The sequence below is a fragment of the Falco rusticolus genome, chromosome 3 (assembly GCF_015220075.1).
Source record: "Falco rusticolus isolate bFalRus1 chromosome 3, bFalRus1.pri, whole genome shotgun sequence".
NCBI lineage: Eukaryota > Metazoa > Chordata > Aves > Falconiformes > Falconidae > Falco > Falco rusticolus.
The window spans coordinates 39,408,516-39,423,098 of record NC_051189.1 but is presented as its reverse complement, the minus strand read 5'-3'; the positions used below and the strand labels follow the sequence as shown (position 1 = coordinate 39,423,098).

Here is a 14,583-nt window from a genome sequence, read left to right as displayed (position 1 = left end):
TTTGGCTTCCTATCTAATCTCAAGAATATTTGATTTGTAGCATAATAATTGCCTGCCATTTGGAAAATAACTGGGCATTTTCTGAGCAGCTTCACCGACTCTGTAACTCTGTATTTGATGAAGGTTTGACAATGCTGGTCTGATAAAAACTTAACCAAAAATATCCACACAGAGCAATGCTTAGCAACCTTGCTATTTTGAAGAAACAATACCCAAAAAGTCAACCAAAAATATTCTGGGCATAGAAACTCAAGGCATCTAAATGGAGAGGTAATAGATCACTCCAAGGCTTTGGAACAACTTCAAAATTTTGACTAGAAAAAACAGTTACAACAGACAGAATCCCCTACTGAGACTGTCATAGGGAGTCCAGACCTCCAGCTCCCAGGCTTCTTATAGCACATAATGCAGCTTTTGCATAAAACAAGGTTTCTACTAGCACTCTACATTATGCAGAAAAGTCTAAAGACACAGATCAGGTTTCAGCCATCACCTCTCAAACTCCAGCTGCAGAATCCTTTTCATTTCTTGCACTACCTCTGAAACTCTTAATTATCCAGCAAGTTGACTTGATTTGCTGGTTAAGAAATATTTTCACTTTTTCTTCTCAAGACAGTTTCCTACTGATTTAACATGCTAAATCATCTCAGTGTAGTCAATAAAGCTAATAAAACTAGATGCAAGGTAGGAATGTAAATCATGAGGCTGAAAAGGAAGGAGGAGTACATATTCCTCCTTTTCAGTAGCAGTAAACTAAGAGAAGACGCTGAACAGGAGGAACCCTGCTTGATTTTATCTTCAAAGATAAAATGCCCTGGAGAAGTACATTAGCACTCCAGGGATGAGGAAGGGTCCAGAATGTTCACCTGAACAGATTTAACCCTGACCTACTTGGCAGAAAACACTCTAAAGGGCTCCAAGAGAACAGGTTCCTACCTGTTGTGGGCAAGACATAAGTTTTAAGATCTTATCGTGGAGATTTAAATACCAAAAGCAGACCAGCACAAGGGAAACAACTGTGGTCAGTGTAATGGGATTTCAGATTGTTACATCTTTCTTTGAGACTACCATTATTGGTTTTGGTTCTTCACTGATTCCTATCCCAGAAAATCAGTCTCTTGTAAGCAGCTCTTCCACGAGCAGAAGTCAAGAGAAAAACGACACTTCAAAAGACAAAGTCACGCTTGCAGATAGCATATATATCTATAAATTTAAGGGTGCTAAATACAGTCTAACCTACTATCACTGACACAAGTCTTAAATGCTCCTGTGGAGTATTATACTAAAAAGACTGTGGACAGAGGCTTATAAATCTGATCTCTACACCGATGTCATACACTGCCTGGTCAATTGATAGTGCATTTAGTTTGGTTTTTAAATACAAAATAATTATCTGAATGAAACCCACATCGGTTTCAAGGAAGCCACTTTATAACAGCAATTACTTTGAAACTGCAAAGTTACTGAAAATGCTCTTGTTTTGTAATTTTAAAAAGCCTCACTTTAAGTAGCTCCAGAAAGAATTTATTAAGTTGAATCAATTGCTCAAACCCCCTCCAACGCTACTTTTAAAAGTACTTAAAATCAGGAGGAAAACACATATGGCCAATGAACAGAACATCCTGCATTTATCATCAATAAAATGAAATAAAAGCAGTGGCTAAGTATTTTCAAATTTGTATTTCTGAATTATATTTTAATATAGTAAAAGTCAGCTCATATTTCCACTCTTCCAATTTTATTAAGGTACTTTAAAGCCTGACGGTTTGGAAAGTTCATGTAAAACCTGGAAACACCAGGCCAACAACTACTTGGCATACAAACCAAATCCCAAGTCGCTCTCCCCACCCTGCTGTATAGCTGCAGCTGAAGACCGAGTATGACCAAGGCAGCTTAATTCTCCTTATCCAGTTCAACACTCAACTGTTCAGGTCCCACTACTTATGAAAGCAAATCCAAACTGGATTGAGTGATCTGGATTAAAAGTAACTAGTTTTAAAAGAAAGTTTGTTCAAACCTATTTTCTTAGAATGATCAGGATTTGCGACTGTGCAAGCACAACATAATGGAATTGCTTTACCAGAGGAGACAAAAACTATGCTGGTTTTCCCCCAACAAAGCCGGAAATTATACAGCTGCACTATCACAAAGCCTTCAATATCAACAGGACATGTTCTAAGAAACTTGAGTGCCATAGGTGATTCCCCCCCACCCCTATTTTTAAAACTTCACATTAATAAGTATTTACATATTTTAAAAAAAATCACCAAGAACAGGACTGGAATGTCTTGTTATCAATTATATTTATACATTTCCTGATATCCATTGGTATAATTTGATCTTTAAAATTTAATTACTGACATGGGAATTTTATGGTCTCTTTAGACCACACCTTTAAAACCTGAGATGTGAACTACATTTTGTCAGACTTTCAAATAAAGTAATAACTAAAAATAAAAAATCCAGAACAGTATTCATAACTTGCATGAATTAAAAAACTTAATTTTTCACAAAATAGGGTTTTTAGGTACGAAATGCCTTACTTTTTCCAAAATAGAAGTCATCATCTCTTGAATAAAAAAACCTGTAAGCAATTACTGATTGAAGCAACAGAAATTTCATTTAACAGTCCTGACATATGCTAATGAAGTAATGCAACCTCTCTTCCCACCACTGCACGCAAACAAGAATCCTGCATCTGGAACTCCCCAGTTAATACCTGAAGTGTTTGTCGAACAGCAAAGCACCATGATAAGGAACTATTTGATCGTCCACAAGAAATGAAAGCACTACATATTAGTATGGTTTGGGGTTTTCTTAAAGAAACCATTTCCTTCAGCTGTTAGAACAGATGCCCTCTGAAGAAAAGAGGAAGCACCTCACTATTACCCAGATTCCTTCCTCCCTTGATATCCATCACATCATTTGGAATTACTGACAGTTCTGTCTCAAGAGTAGCTGAATGTAAGAAACAGTGCTGCTGCACTCCACCATGAAAAGGTCCACGCTTCATTTCCATTCAAGGGTAGTAATCTATTTTAAAACAACAATTTATTGTGTTATAGTATAAAGACACTAAACACAAAACAAAGTGTTTAAAAACATGAACATTGACACAGAACAAAAGCAAGATCGTTTCAAGCCAATTCTGTAACCGTTTCATGTGAGAAATTCCAAGTGAAAGAAAGTTACATACCCAGGGTCACCCTACAGAAAGGATGGCACCGCTTTCATCTAATTCAAGCCCTATTTCAGGGCATCATAGCGTTGTCAGAAAAGTTGCATTATTTTGAGGGCTTGAGCGGTATATAGACGACCTTACCCACAGATCTACAAGGGAACCAATGGAGGAGCTTCTACTGTAAACTAAAAGACCTGAGGTACATTCTTTTCTAATCTACCTTGCATTTTTTTGATTTGAGTATATTGAGAGGGAGGGGGGCAGGTATTAAAGAGCAGCATAAATTTGGTTATTTAACTTCACTGTAGTCCCTGTGATAGCATAGGTCAACAAAACGTATAATGATTTGCACTACAACACCCATCTTCAACAAAATACATACAGCATGTCATAAAGCTTCTTTGAAAACATGTATTGTAGCATGGCAAGCCACCATATGAAAAGAAAAGGTACATGAATCTGAGATGATGTACTTGAACCATTTCTTCAGAGACATTACCTTGTGTAACAATAAGGTCTCTTTCCTGTGGACTATTTGATAATATCCATTATGTGAACCATTCACACATGAATTCCTCAAAGATCTGTCAAATCACTTCAATCAATACAGAGCAGTTAACACCAATATACATATTAAGTACCAGATTACTGCTCTTTCATATGAACCATATCCAAAAATAACCAGTTTGATTAACTCACAACAATAAAATTTTGCTAAACAAAGTCAGAGCAGAACTATTTCATTTGCTTAAAACTATTATTTTTGGCTCTTAGAAGAAACTGAATTCTATGTTTTAAAGGCTCATTGTGAAAATACATACACACATCAAATTTATATCCAAAGCTAGATTTTACCACTGAGTTTTAAAGGCCAAGAGATATTTTCAGTACAGTAGAAAAAATAGCAGTTCCTGAAGTATATCGTAACCTTACTTCACTGACAATATCCGTAATTCAGTCACTGTATGAAATACTTCGCTGAAGCAAATCCATCTGAACTCTATCCACCCTGAGTTAAGCATCTATACTTCTTTAAAATGTTTTAAACATTAGGTAACAGAGAAGTATGTACAAGGCTATAAAACTTGTCAGTTATCATACAGCAGTAAGAAAAAAAAACTGATCAGGCAATTTTCTGTTTGTTATTGTAGTTACTCATTCTGGGTTGGGTTTGGGTTCGGGGTTTTTTTTGGCTTTTGTTTATTTGTTTTTAAATCAAGTAGTTACTTGATTTAGACATTCATGCATTAACCGCTTGAATTTTTTTTTTTTTTTTGAGTGCAACAATAAGGCAACAGTAAAAAAAAGTTATAGAAATTTTGCATATGTGTAAAGGTATTAAGTTTATAAAAGTGCTTCCTAAAAAGACAACCTAATTGAAGTATCAAAATATTACAGAGTGGTGAGAACAACTATTATTTCAATAAATGTTGCTCCATAGAAAAACATCAATCTGATTTAGGCTTCTTCCCCCTTTTTGGTGAAGTAAAAGCCTGGAAAAAAACCTGGTATGGCTGCGTGGGACAAGCAAATTAAGAAAATATACTTTAGTCTAAACTTAAATAAGAAGGTCCACACTTTTTTGTCAAAACATTAAGCCTCTGTCAAAAATGTATTTTTTCTCTTTATAGTACAGGATTAAAAGACAAGATGATGCTTACAAGATAAAGAAATAATTTACATGAAAATATCTTCTGACAAAGCTTTTCAATCAAAATATTGTTTTGTAACATTCAAACATGACATACAACACAAAAGAAACAGTGAATGCAAACAAAAAATGTTATATGGATTGCTTTCAAACACATAAATAAATGAAATATTGGTGTAGGCAGTAGGGCTCATGCTGATGGCTAGCAGGAAATAACAGTGTGCAATTTATTTGGAAAAAAGCTCTAAAGTACAAATTACAAGCCCCATTACGGACTGCAGCAAGTTCAGTTATATCACTGCCATCCTCTCCTATCTCCAAAATAAATTCTTGGTTAAATCACTCACCCTAAATTACTCATACCTTTGCTTCAGAGATATGAATAACTATATACAAAAAGTAGTTTTATTTCACCATAGGGATAACATTGTACCTCTCTGCCAATGTCACTTGAAAAACCTTCCGTGTCAAAACAATTTGACAGCAGATAAACAATTTAATAAATATGCAATGACCTTATTACAGTCCTTCAGCTAAGCATGTTAACTCATGCTGCTAGTTTTGTGATCACAGTGCATAGAATCCAAATGTAAAAAACCGGGGTGGCTTTTAAGGTAATGGTTGATCCTTTGCTTATAATCCAAATACATCCGAAACTTTCATAAGCTCTGTCATGCATCAATCTTTTTTGTGGCAGGAGCAAAACCTTTCCCTGGTACAATGTCCATTGCCGGCAATGGATGCACCAAAACCGCCAAGGAGCTCAGTGTTATTGCACAATATATGAAGACCTGGAATTCTTCCAAATGCTTAAAATAAAAATAATGGAATTATTCTGACATTTCTGGACACCTGCATTAATACTGTATGACTAATAAAAGCATGTCAGTTGCATGGACTGAACCAGCGATCAACATGCGCCCAGAATGCACACTAGTAAAAATGCAGTCAAAGGAAGTAGTCTTCATTGCCTATAGGTCACTTCCAGTCAAAGGTTAAAGTTCAAAGACTGAATGATCAAAGTGCTCATTTTCTCAGTAGGACTATCTTCTGCTACGAGGATCACAAAATGGTGGCATCAACATGTGTCATCTTTAAAATAAAAGAAGAGCATTTATGGAAAACACATAAACATTCGATGTCCAAATTAGCAAGGTGCTGTATGCAGAAACAATTCCTAGCCTAGACAGTAGCATGCAGTGGAAACGCACCAGTAGAATAATTCTGTGGTTCTGTTCAATGAATACTCAGAAAAAAAGAGAATATCGAACATACAACTCCCAAAATGCACATACATCACCCAAGCATATTAGTATTAGCAAATATTCCATTGAAAGGACAGCGATTTCCACACATCATATTTAGAAAGCCATCCACCAGGAAAGTGAAAGACCAAATATGCTCAACGTTTTGCCCCCTTGAAGTACAGCAGGTCTACACCAGTTATCAAATTGAGAAATGCTTTCATAAGGAATATCGAGTGGTAGGAGCTGGCAGAACGGGCTTCTCCTGATGCATTCTCAACCCTTCATACCCTTCATATGTATGTACATATATTCATTTACTTCAAGAATCAACACTAACTGTAGTTGACAGAATTATGCAAAAATAATAGGTTACTCATATAACCCGACTATCTTAAGTTCTGTCCAATCACAGTATCTAAAATTTAGTGAATGTAAGTTATTTTCAGGTTTATTACAAAAAGGTGTATTCTATGCCAATCTTTCTGCATTATGCTCTAATGTTAGAAGTAAATATTTGTCTTTGAAATTCTTCTTCTATGACTTTCTCTTCCATATCTCAACCTGCAGTATATTTATATCTGGTAACGGTAAATATTAAGTTCGTTAATAGAAAGCAAACTTACTGTCTGGCTGTTTTTAATGCACTTACTTGTAACCTCACACACCTGGAAAATTTAGCCTCATAAACAGTATTTTTACTGTTTACAGATTTAGCGTATATAAACTAGCAGTGAACAATTCTGCATTCTCACTGGAAAACATTATGTCATCAATTGTATTACATGTAAAAACCCTCTTTATTTTGATAGTAGGGTACCGTTCATGTAAAAAAAGATTGGACAAGGATGCAAGAGAGATAGGAGTATTTAAACCATGTACTAAAAATTTAGACCAAATATTGGAGAAAACACTTTCTACTGAAAAAAAAAACAAACAAACCAAAAAAACCTCCCCAAAACCCCCAAAGCAGTAAGGAGGTGCTGGCTGAAAACAAACACCATTGCCCTCTTTTTTTCACAAAAAAACTACCTCCTGACCACACCAAAGCCAGGCAACAGCTTTAGGAAACCATTTTTACCCTGGATGCCCAATGAAACTATCTGGAATGTCCTCTGTCTTTAACACAACATGATCAACTCTCAGATTGAAATTCAACGTGAAATTCAGTGTACAGTTGAAGCAGACATTGGGTAAGACAGACAATCTAGAAATATTTTTAATTATCAAAGATCAGACATCTTGAAACAGGGCTTGCAAGGACATCAGTTTGGAGCAAACAAGGCTCCTTAATGCTGCGTATGGAGTTAAGTTACTTTGTTGGGGCAGGGATGAAATGAGAGATTAAAAACTGCAATAAGCTAAACGTAGAGACACATGTTTACGTATCAGAATGTATCTCAAAGCGCCACTTATCCTTCTGTGTTTATATTGGTTTGCTTTACATCAGCTCCCAATCACGCACTATTTGCTCCCAGCTAAATAAATTCCAGACACCTCCTGGAAACAAAACAATCCTTCAAATGCGTATATTAAAAGTGATGACAGCCTTCCTCCTTTCCCTTCAAAGCATGGCGATTCAATTTCACATTACAGCTAAGCCAGTCCAATGGCTAGCTGACAAAAGAAGGGGCCAAACCAATGCACCCCCCTCCACAGGTTTTTGTATTAGAACAGGTGTTTATTTATCCTAGTAGTTACCCTTGGACAGTTGCTTTCCTTTCTTGGTTGGGATCAGGTTTTCTCCCCTAATTTACCCAGTTCAAAAGTGGTTAAACCACAAGATCAGATATATGACACTTTGGTTGAGGCACAAACAGAAAAAGAAGATGACAGAATTATGTATTCCAAGGGCTTGTAAATCTTCTCAGGTGTACACAGTGTTGAAGACAGTTCTTTTCCAGAGAAAGGTGGTTAAAATTAGCAGACAAGCTACACTTCCCATTTTAGTGTAACCCACCATTTCTTCAAACCCATTAAGAACACACTGAAAATGTAAAGGCCATGCCTTTGCACTCGTTTTTTGTCCACAGCCGAGAAACGAAATTATTTGTTACTGAGAGAAGGAGCAAGTGGCATGCAAACCTTGAAAGAAAAACCCTCTAGCATTTAAGAAATTCTATGTCCAATGGACATCAGACATGTTTTATTTTTTTAATGTAATAATATAGTGGTGTGGCGGAAGTCCAATGAACTTTTAATCATGACCACCTTTGTAATTAGTACTTAAAAAGGAAGTTAAAAAACAAATGAAAATATTACAAAGCAAAACAGTAAGAGTTATTTAAATGAACTGGCCCATTTTCATTTGCCTCAGGCTGGTTTTTAGGTTGCTCTGCATTTGGAGAGGGGTAGGGTTTTCTGACTTTCAGAAAACAGCCATTGTGTAGTTACTTCAAAGTAATTGACTCGTTCAGCGGACTATAAGAAGCTTGACAGTTTTGAGCCACAATTATGTATCAACTTTCAGTCAGATAACCCACATTTATTTTCATACTCTTTTGGTGTTTTGCTTAACTCAAATTGAATTTCATGAATAAGAAATTTAAGTAATATCTGTAGACTTTTCTCCTTGATAGACTTCTATCCCAAATCAAAATGAGACTAGCACAAATTCAAAGTAGACAGAACGTATTTTAATCACAGGATAAAGCCAATAAATGGAAGTTTACTTCTCTCTAAAAATAACTGGCAAGTGAAAAAAAAAATTAATAAAAACTCTCCCAAAATTGCCAATAAAGAGAAAGCAAAACTAGAAATGCACCAAACACATTACAATAGTGTGAAAAGAGAAAGTGACTACTAAATAATCTGGGGAGGATGAAAAACCCAATCTTGCAGGCAATATGATTATTATTCTTGGAATCAATTTTAAAAACAACATAATGTACAACACACAATAAGCAGTCCTGAGTTTCTTAAATACCTCCATCCCACGACATGCAGCATTCCTCTTACTGTTACTGAAGTACTCTTGCTTTAGAGATACTATTAAGAGTACTGTGAGAACAGAGTTTAATTCTGTTACATTATCATATCAAAAAAACATGGGTCTCAGCAAGTTTTTCTTGTTAAGGCATCCATGGGCTTTCAAGAATCTAATGGTGAAGGCTTTGGCATTTTCCTCTCCAGTCATTAACTCCTGCTGTCTCAAAACACCTGGTCTCATTTCATGTAGGGGATAGAACATGTGCTGGTGTGCAGAAGCAGTAAAAAAAAGAGGCTGTTTTATGGTGGAGCCTTCAGCGAAAGGCAGTGATGGGATCAACTCCTCCTGCACCACCCTAGCATACAGTATTACCTGCTCTAACACATCCCTTCCCAAAATACACGGGCTTCCAATGATCACCATTTGTAAAGTATTTTCCTAGGGAAAGCAAAGAAAGTATTGGCCAACAAGAGAGGAGAGAAGAAAAGCATAGCCCATCTCTACCCTCTCCTTCTTTCTTTCCTCACCAGTAGAGAAGCACACACAGCTCTGAGAAGAGGATAACACATGTTGGGCAGAAGAAAGACAATGACAAATTTTGAGACAGAAGGAAGAAGCCACGCAGTATTAAGCCAGAGATAAAGCCCACGGAAAGAAGAAATAAAAAACCCACCCAAACACACACAACCAAACCAACACAACACTAGCACTATAGACACTATACGTAGCAATTTCAGTACGGTATTTTTTTTTTATCAAGTAATTTTATCATGTTGAATCTTATTACTATATTATTGACTATTAGTTCTTATGAGCCTTTAAGTCAGTCAACCTTCCACACTGGAAATTCTGATTAACAGTGGAACTCTATTAAAACCCATAGCTGTTTACAAACATATAAGCACGTTTTAATCACTGTAAAAGCTCTGGAAGCATTACCACCAACAAGAAAAACCTCCGAGTTTAGAGCTAAACCTAGTTTTACTATGGACCTTACCCAAACACAAACTTAAGACTTGTCATGGACTAAGAACTTTCATTCAAACTCAATCCTACAATTTAAAACATATAAATCTGTGCTGTTTAAATTTCTATCAGGAATTATTAAAACGTAATATACAAAAATCACAGCACAGTATTCCAGAAACAGGATTTTAGTAAATTTTTGAAATTAAAAAAAAGAAGAGTTTAAGGCTTTGAATGTATTTATCCTACTTTCCTACATTTTAATTGCCTTCAGCCTGAAAAAAAACTTCAAAATTCCTGGTCCTAGTTAAATACTTACCATGATACCACCATTTTGTTTTCTTTGGATTCTTGTTACACGTTCTTACATAAAATGAGTTATCTGGAGGTCGCCTCTGCAACAGAAGAAAAGACCTACAAATAATCAAATAATCCTTATATTGTAATACATGAGGCATTTAGTAAGCTTATGAAACTCTTATCACATGAATGCAGTGAAAATGAGGTAACAGGCACAGCTAGACCTTTGTAAAGAAAAATCTCTTCAGGATTCAGGTAACAATTCTTACTGGAGATATGCTTAAACGAAAAAATAATGAAAAATAGCAAATGGTTTGGAGATAGATAGGGGGAGAAATATATAGAGTAAATAAAAAACAAACAAAACAACCTGCAAGAAAGGAACAGCTGTTGTTCAAAAAACCCCAAATTAAATTCCATTGCAGTTTGGAATCTAATTCTGATATTAGATCCAATTTCACATGTGTAAGTCTCAGCTTGAAGTGGGTGAAAAAAAATGAACTTAAACATATATCTGATCAATACTTCATATTGTTCAGCTTCCTTCGTAAGTATAGTCATTATGCAAAACCAAAGTCATAGGATACAATACAAAGCCGTTTTGGGGATGTTTTTCTACCACATACACATGACTAGGACTGATAGAGATGTGACATAAATAGGCGTGTTTGGATAGCACAGATGTACAAGCTCTGACCACATTGACTTCCACAGATATTCCACTGCGAAAGAAAGGGTTGAGAGTAAAAGGTTAGACTCTTTACAAAAAAGGTCTAAGATATTAGTGTCACTCATGACCAAAAAAAGCAGCTTAGCACCATTTCCTTTCCTGAAATGAAAGTGATCGAGATTGCTGAAATAGTACAGCTGCAAAGCCTTACAAACATCTGCATTACAGACATTTCAGTAGCCATTTTGCACTGCCTTTAAAGACAGAGTAATTTTACAAAGAACTGTCCTAAAACATGATTTACCTTCACAATTAGTACAACTAGAAGGGTTCCGTTCACTTCTTTTCCAGTACTGATATATCACCAGGTTACCATGAAAACAGTGACAAAGTACTTACCACACTGTTTATTTTGCAGTTCTAGCTTAGTATTTTTTCAGTAGCAGAAATGTAAATATAGTAGTTTTGCCTATTTTAGAATTCGAGAAATGAAAGTCTCACTTTGCAAAGTATAAAACTATTAACTCGTACTTATTCTACTCCAACAGTGCTAAAAAAGTCCGTACCTTTTCTTTGCAGCTGGAAAGCATGCTAATAATGCTAAGACAAACAGATTGCACTGAGAGCGCTGGAGACCAGTCTTCTGTTAGAATGGATAAACAGATATGACCATTGCTATAAACATGAGGATGAACAGGAATATTGTCTCCAGTAAACATGACCTAAAAAAAACACCAACAAACATAATTGTAACTTATTGTCCATATTTAAAATAAGACTGTATTGCTTTTGGGAAGACAGTATCTTATTTAAGTGGATCTGCCATTTTCACTTACACTAAATAGTACACTTCATGTTGGGTTCATTCATTTTTGGAAACTATTACTTGAAAGGTCAACTAGCCCAATGGAAGCCTAAATAGCTAGTGAAGATGAAGTTAAATAAATAGTTCAATGTAGGGCTTTTTTCTACGAATATCTATACAGCATAGAAAGATGCAAAGGTAACAGCATAAAGACATCAAACTAATTCTTCTATATCTTGCAGCCTCAGTCTTTCATGTCCTAAGGAATGCAGCTGCCTAGCCAAACCACTGAATTGTAATAATTTTATAAGCCACAATGTTATACACCAGGAAACGATAATGAGATTCACAAATGAGTATTTCTATAAACCTGGACACAATAGATATTTAAGTTCCAGACAACTCATTCACGTTCCAGCATGAGGAGTAAAATGCCTCAGTTTTACTAAATATAAAATAAAGAACTTGTACACGAAGTATGTTACCATAGAGGATGTAATTTTAGATCATTATTTCAAATGGAATATGTTTTTACTTGACATGGACAACTATGGAAGAACCGCATCTAGAACCTTAATTCCTTTCTACTGAAAGACAGTATCACAGTCAAAAAATGGTTAAGAATAGCAATTTGACAACTATTGCTGACATCAAGTTTTTGGTCAAACACATAGCTGGCTCAGGACCAGAGGAAACGGAGTAAAAGTGAAACCTTCATAGCAGCATTAGCCTCCTGAGTTCCTTATGCAACATAAGGTTAATGGATGGACTCTATCTTAAAGGTCTTTCCCAACCTAAACAATCCTATGGTTCTATAACCACTGTCATCTTTTAGGCAACGACATAATAAATGTCTAACACTCATAACCATACTACCCAGAAGCCTCGTTTCCTAAATTATATAGATAGGTGTACAAATGGGTATACATGTACACAACACACCTCATCACTGACTACAAGAAAGAAGCAACACCATCACATAGGAAATTGAAATTAAAGAGCTTAACCTATCTGCCAAATGGCAAGTAAGTTTTACGGCAGCAGCAGAACTGAATGCAGAACAATCTTTCACAGGTCTTCAAACTGGTACTTTTTAAGCATTGAAGAGCTTACCTTCATAATCCAGTAATGTATTCCTTTTATAGGAAAACCAGAACTAAGCATACTAGGTAAGTAGAAGCATGCACACTATGATAGACAACATACATTTAAGGGCAGAAAACAACCAAGTGATTAAGCAGCAGAAGCGTAAACTGTCAATTCACAGCAAGTAGATTTACAAGGCAGAGAATCATGACCCAGAGGTTTGTAATATACAACTAACTAATGCACAGCAGCATTTTAATATATGGAAATTCTAGCCATCTACAACGATCAATAAACAAAACAAACAATACAGTACTTCAATTCTTAATTGTTTTCTGTGCTAGAAGTCAGTGTATATGTACAGATCTAATTTGCTGTTTAACAATAAATTGCACAGAGCCACACACAGAGAGGTTGGGTAATGAGTACAAACAGTACCTACTCTGAACCAAATGAAAGTGTCTATTCATGAGGTGCAGAAGTACAGGTGGCTGGTTTGTTCCTTAAAACCTAAGACTAAAAAAGTCAGCCTTCTAGTTTTTATCACAGTGCCTAAAAATATGTAATGTTTATCGTTTTAAGTGTCTCTCACAGGTCCAGGCTTCAGTTTCAATACCAATGAGAAAAGTGTCAGAGATTACTCTTGGACCTTTGAGCTGAAACATATAGGAAAAGAACTAAGGCACTCTTGCTTCTCTTCTTCCTTCTTCAGGAAAGCAGGGGTGACAGCCAAACACTATTCCTGCCACCTACGTTTTGTAACGTTTCCCTCAGGTAACGGAGGGGTGGATGTACAGAGCTCATTCTGCAACCTAGTTGATTGCTGCCCATTCAGTTCTTTACCTTGCCAGGAAAGCAACACACTATCTCACACCTCAGTTATAACCCCTAGATCCCTGGGGCCTCTCAAACATGTCATGTATCTACGACAATCCACAAGACAAGCACAATATTTCTCCAGCTGTATTAACAATGGCAGCAGAGAAGATAAGAGGCTTAAAAACAAACCAGTTTGTTGTTTACTCTGCTCTTACACTGCAGTAAAAGATCTTCCCACTTTAGCTTGTGTTGCTTTTTCATGCGATAAGAGTATCAGCCTCAAAGAAGCCTCCAGTTTACACTGCTCTCATCTCCTATGAAACCAACTAAACCGTCAGAGCACTACACCTCACTACAGTCATTTTTAAAAGAAAAAGCATCTGCACAATGTATTTAATACAAATTAAAGTAACTAAACCTCACATTAGGATATGTGGATGATATTTATATTCAGCATGTGTCACACAGCTATAACCTAAAGGTAGCATCAAGCAAGAAGGAAGAAAGCAGTTACCTGAGGCGAATCAAAAGGATACCGACTACTGAACTTAAATAGAAGCTGAAATTTCTCCCCTTCATATAGTGTTCCCGGAGCACCTTCCATGTCTACAATCCACCTAAGGAACAGGGGAAAAAACTGTTAGTATTGTGGACTGACAAATCGTAACTTTACTCCTGGAGCACAGGACTAATCAAATCAATTACTAATCACAGAAATCTTATGAACTCTCCGTTAGTATCACAACAATCACAAACGTGAACAACACATCAAGACTACAATTGAAAGAAACAAGCCTGGTATTTGACATACAGGCACTGATATAGTGCTGAAAGTTATACAAGTAATTATGTCTTGAACTCAACACAGGCCCATCGGTTCCAAATAAAGTGGCTGTTAATGTGAGACAGCAAAGCTGAAACAAAAGATCTGT

General features: G+C 36.1%; 1 protein-coding gene across 4 annotated transcripts in view; it reads right to left on the bottom strand.

The window, feature by feature from the left end:
- Positions 1-3,029: 3,029 nt before the first annotated feature.
- UBE2W (ubiquitin conjugating enzyme E2 W) overlaps positions 3,030-14,583 on the bottom strand; it is a 32,709-nt gene continuing 21,155 nt past the window's right edge. For 3 of the 4 annotated variants that reach the window (XM_037379050.1, XM_037379051.1, XM_037379052.1), the window contains exons 3-6: positions 14,166-14,268; positions 11,508-11,663; positions 10,291-10,366; positions 3,030-5,924 (exon numbers count right to left, since the gene is read on the bottom strand). In XM_037379050.1, the coding sequence (XP_037234947.1) occupies positions 5,911-5,924; positions 10,291-10,366; positions 11,508-11,663; positions 14,166-14,268 (349 nt within the window). In that variant the 3' untranslated portion in view covers positions 3,030-5,910. Of the gene's footprint in view, positions 5,925-10,290; positions 10,386-11,507; positions 11,664-14,165; positions 14,269-14,583 lie in introns of all 4 variants that reach the window. The other variant, XR_005102966.1, reaches the window with a different exon arrangement.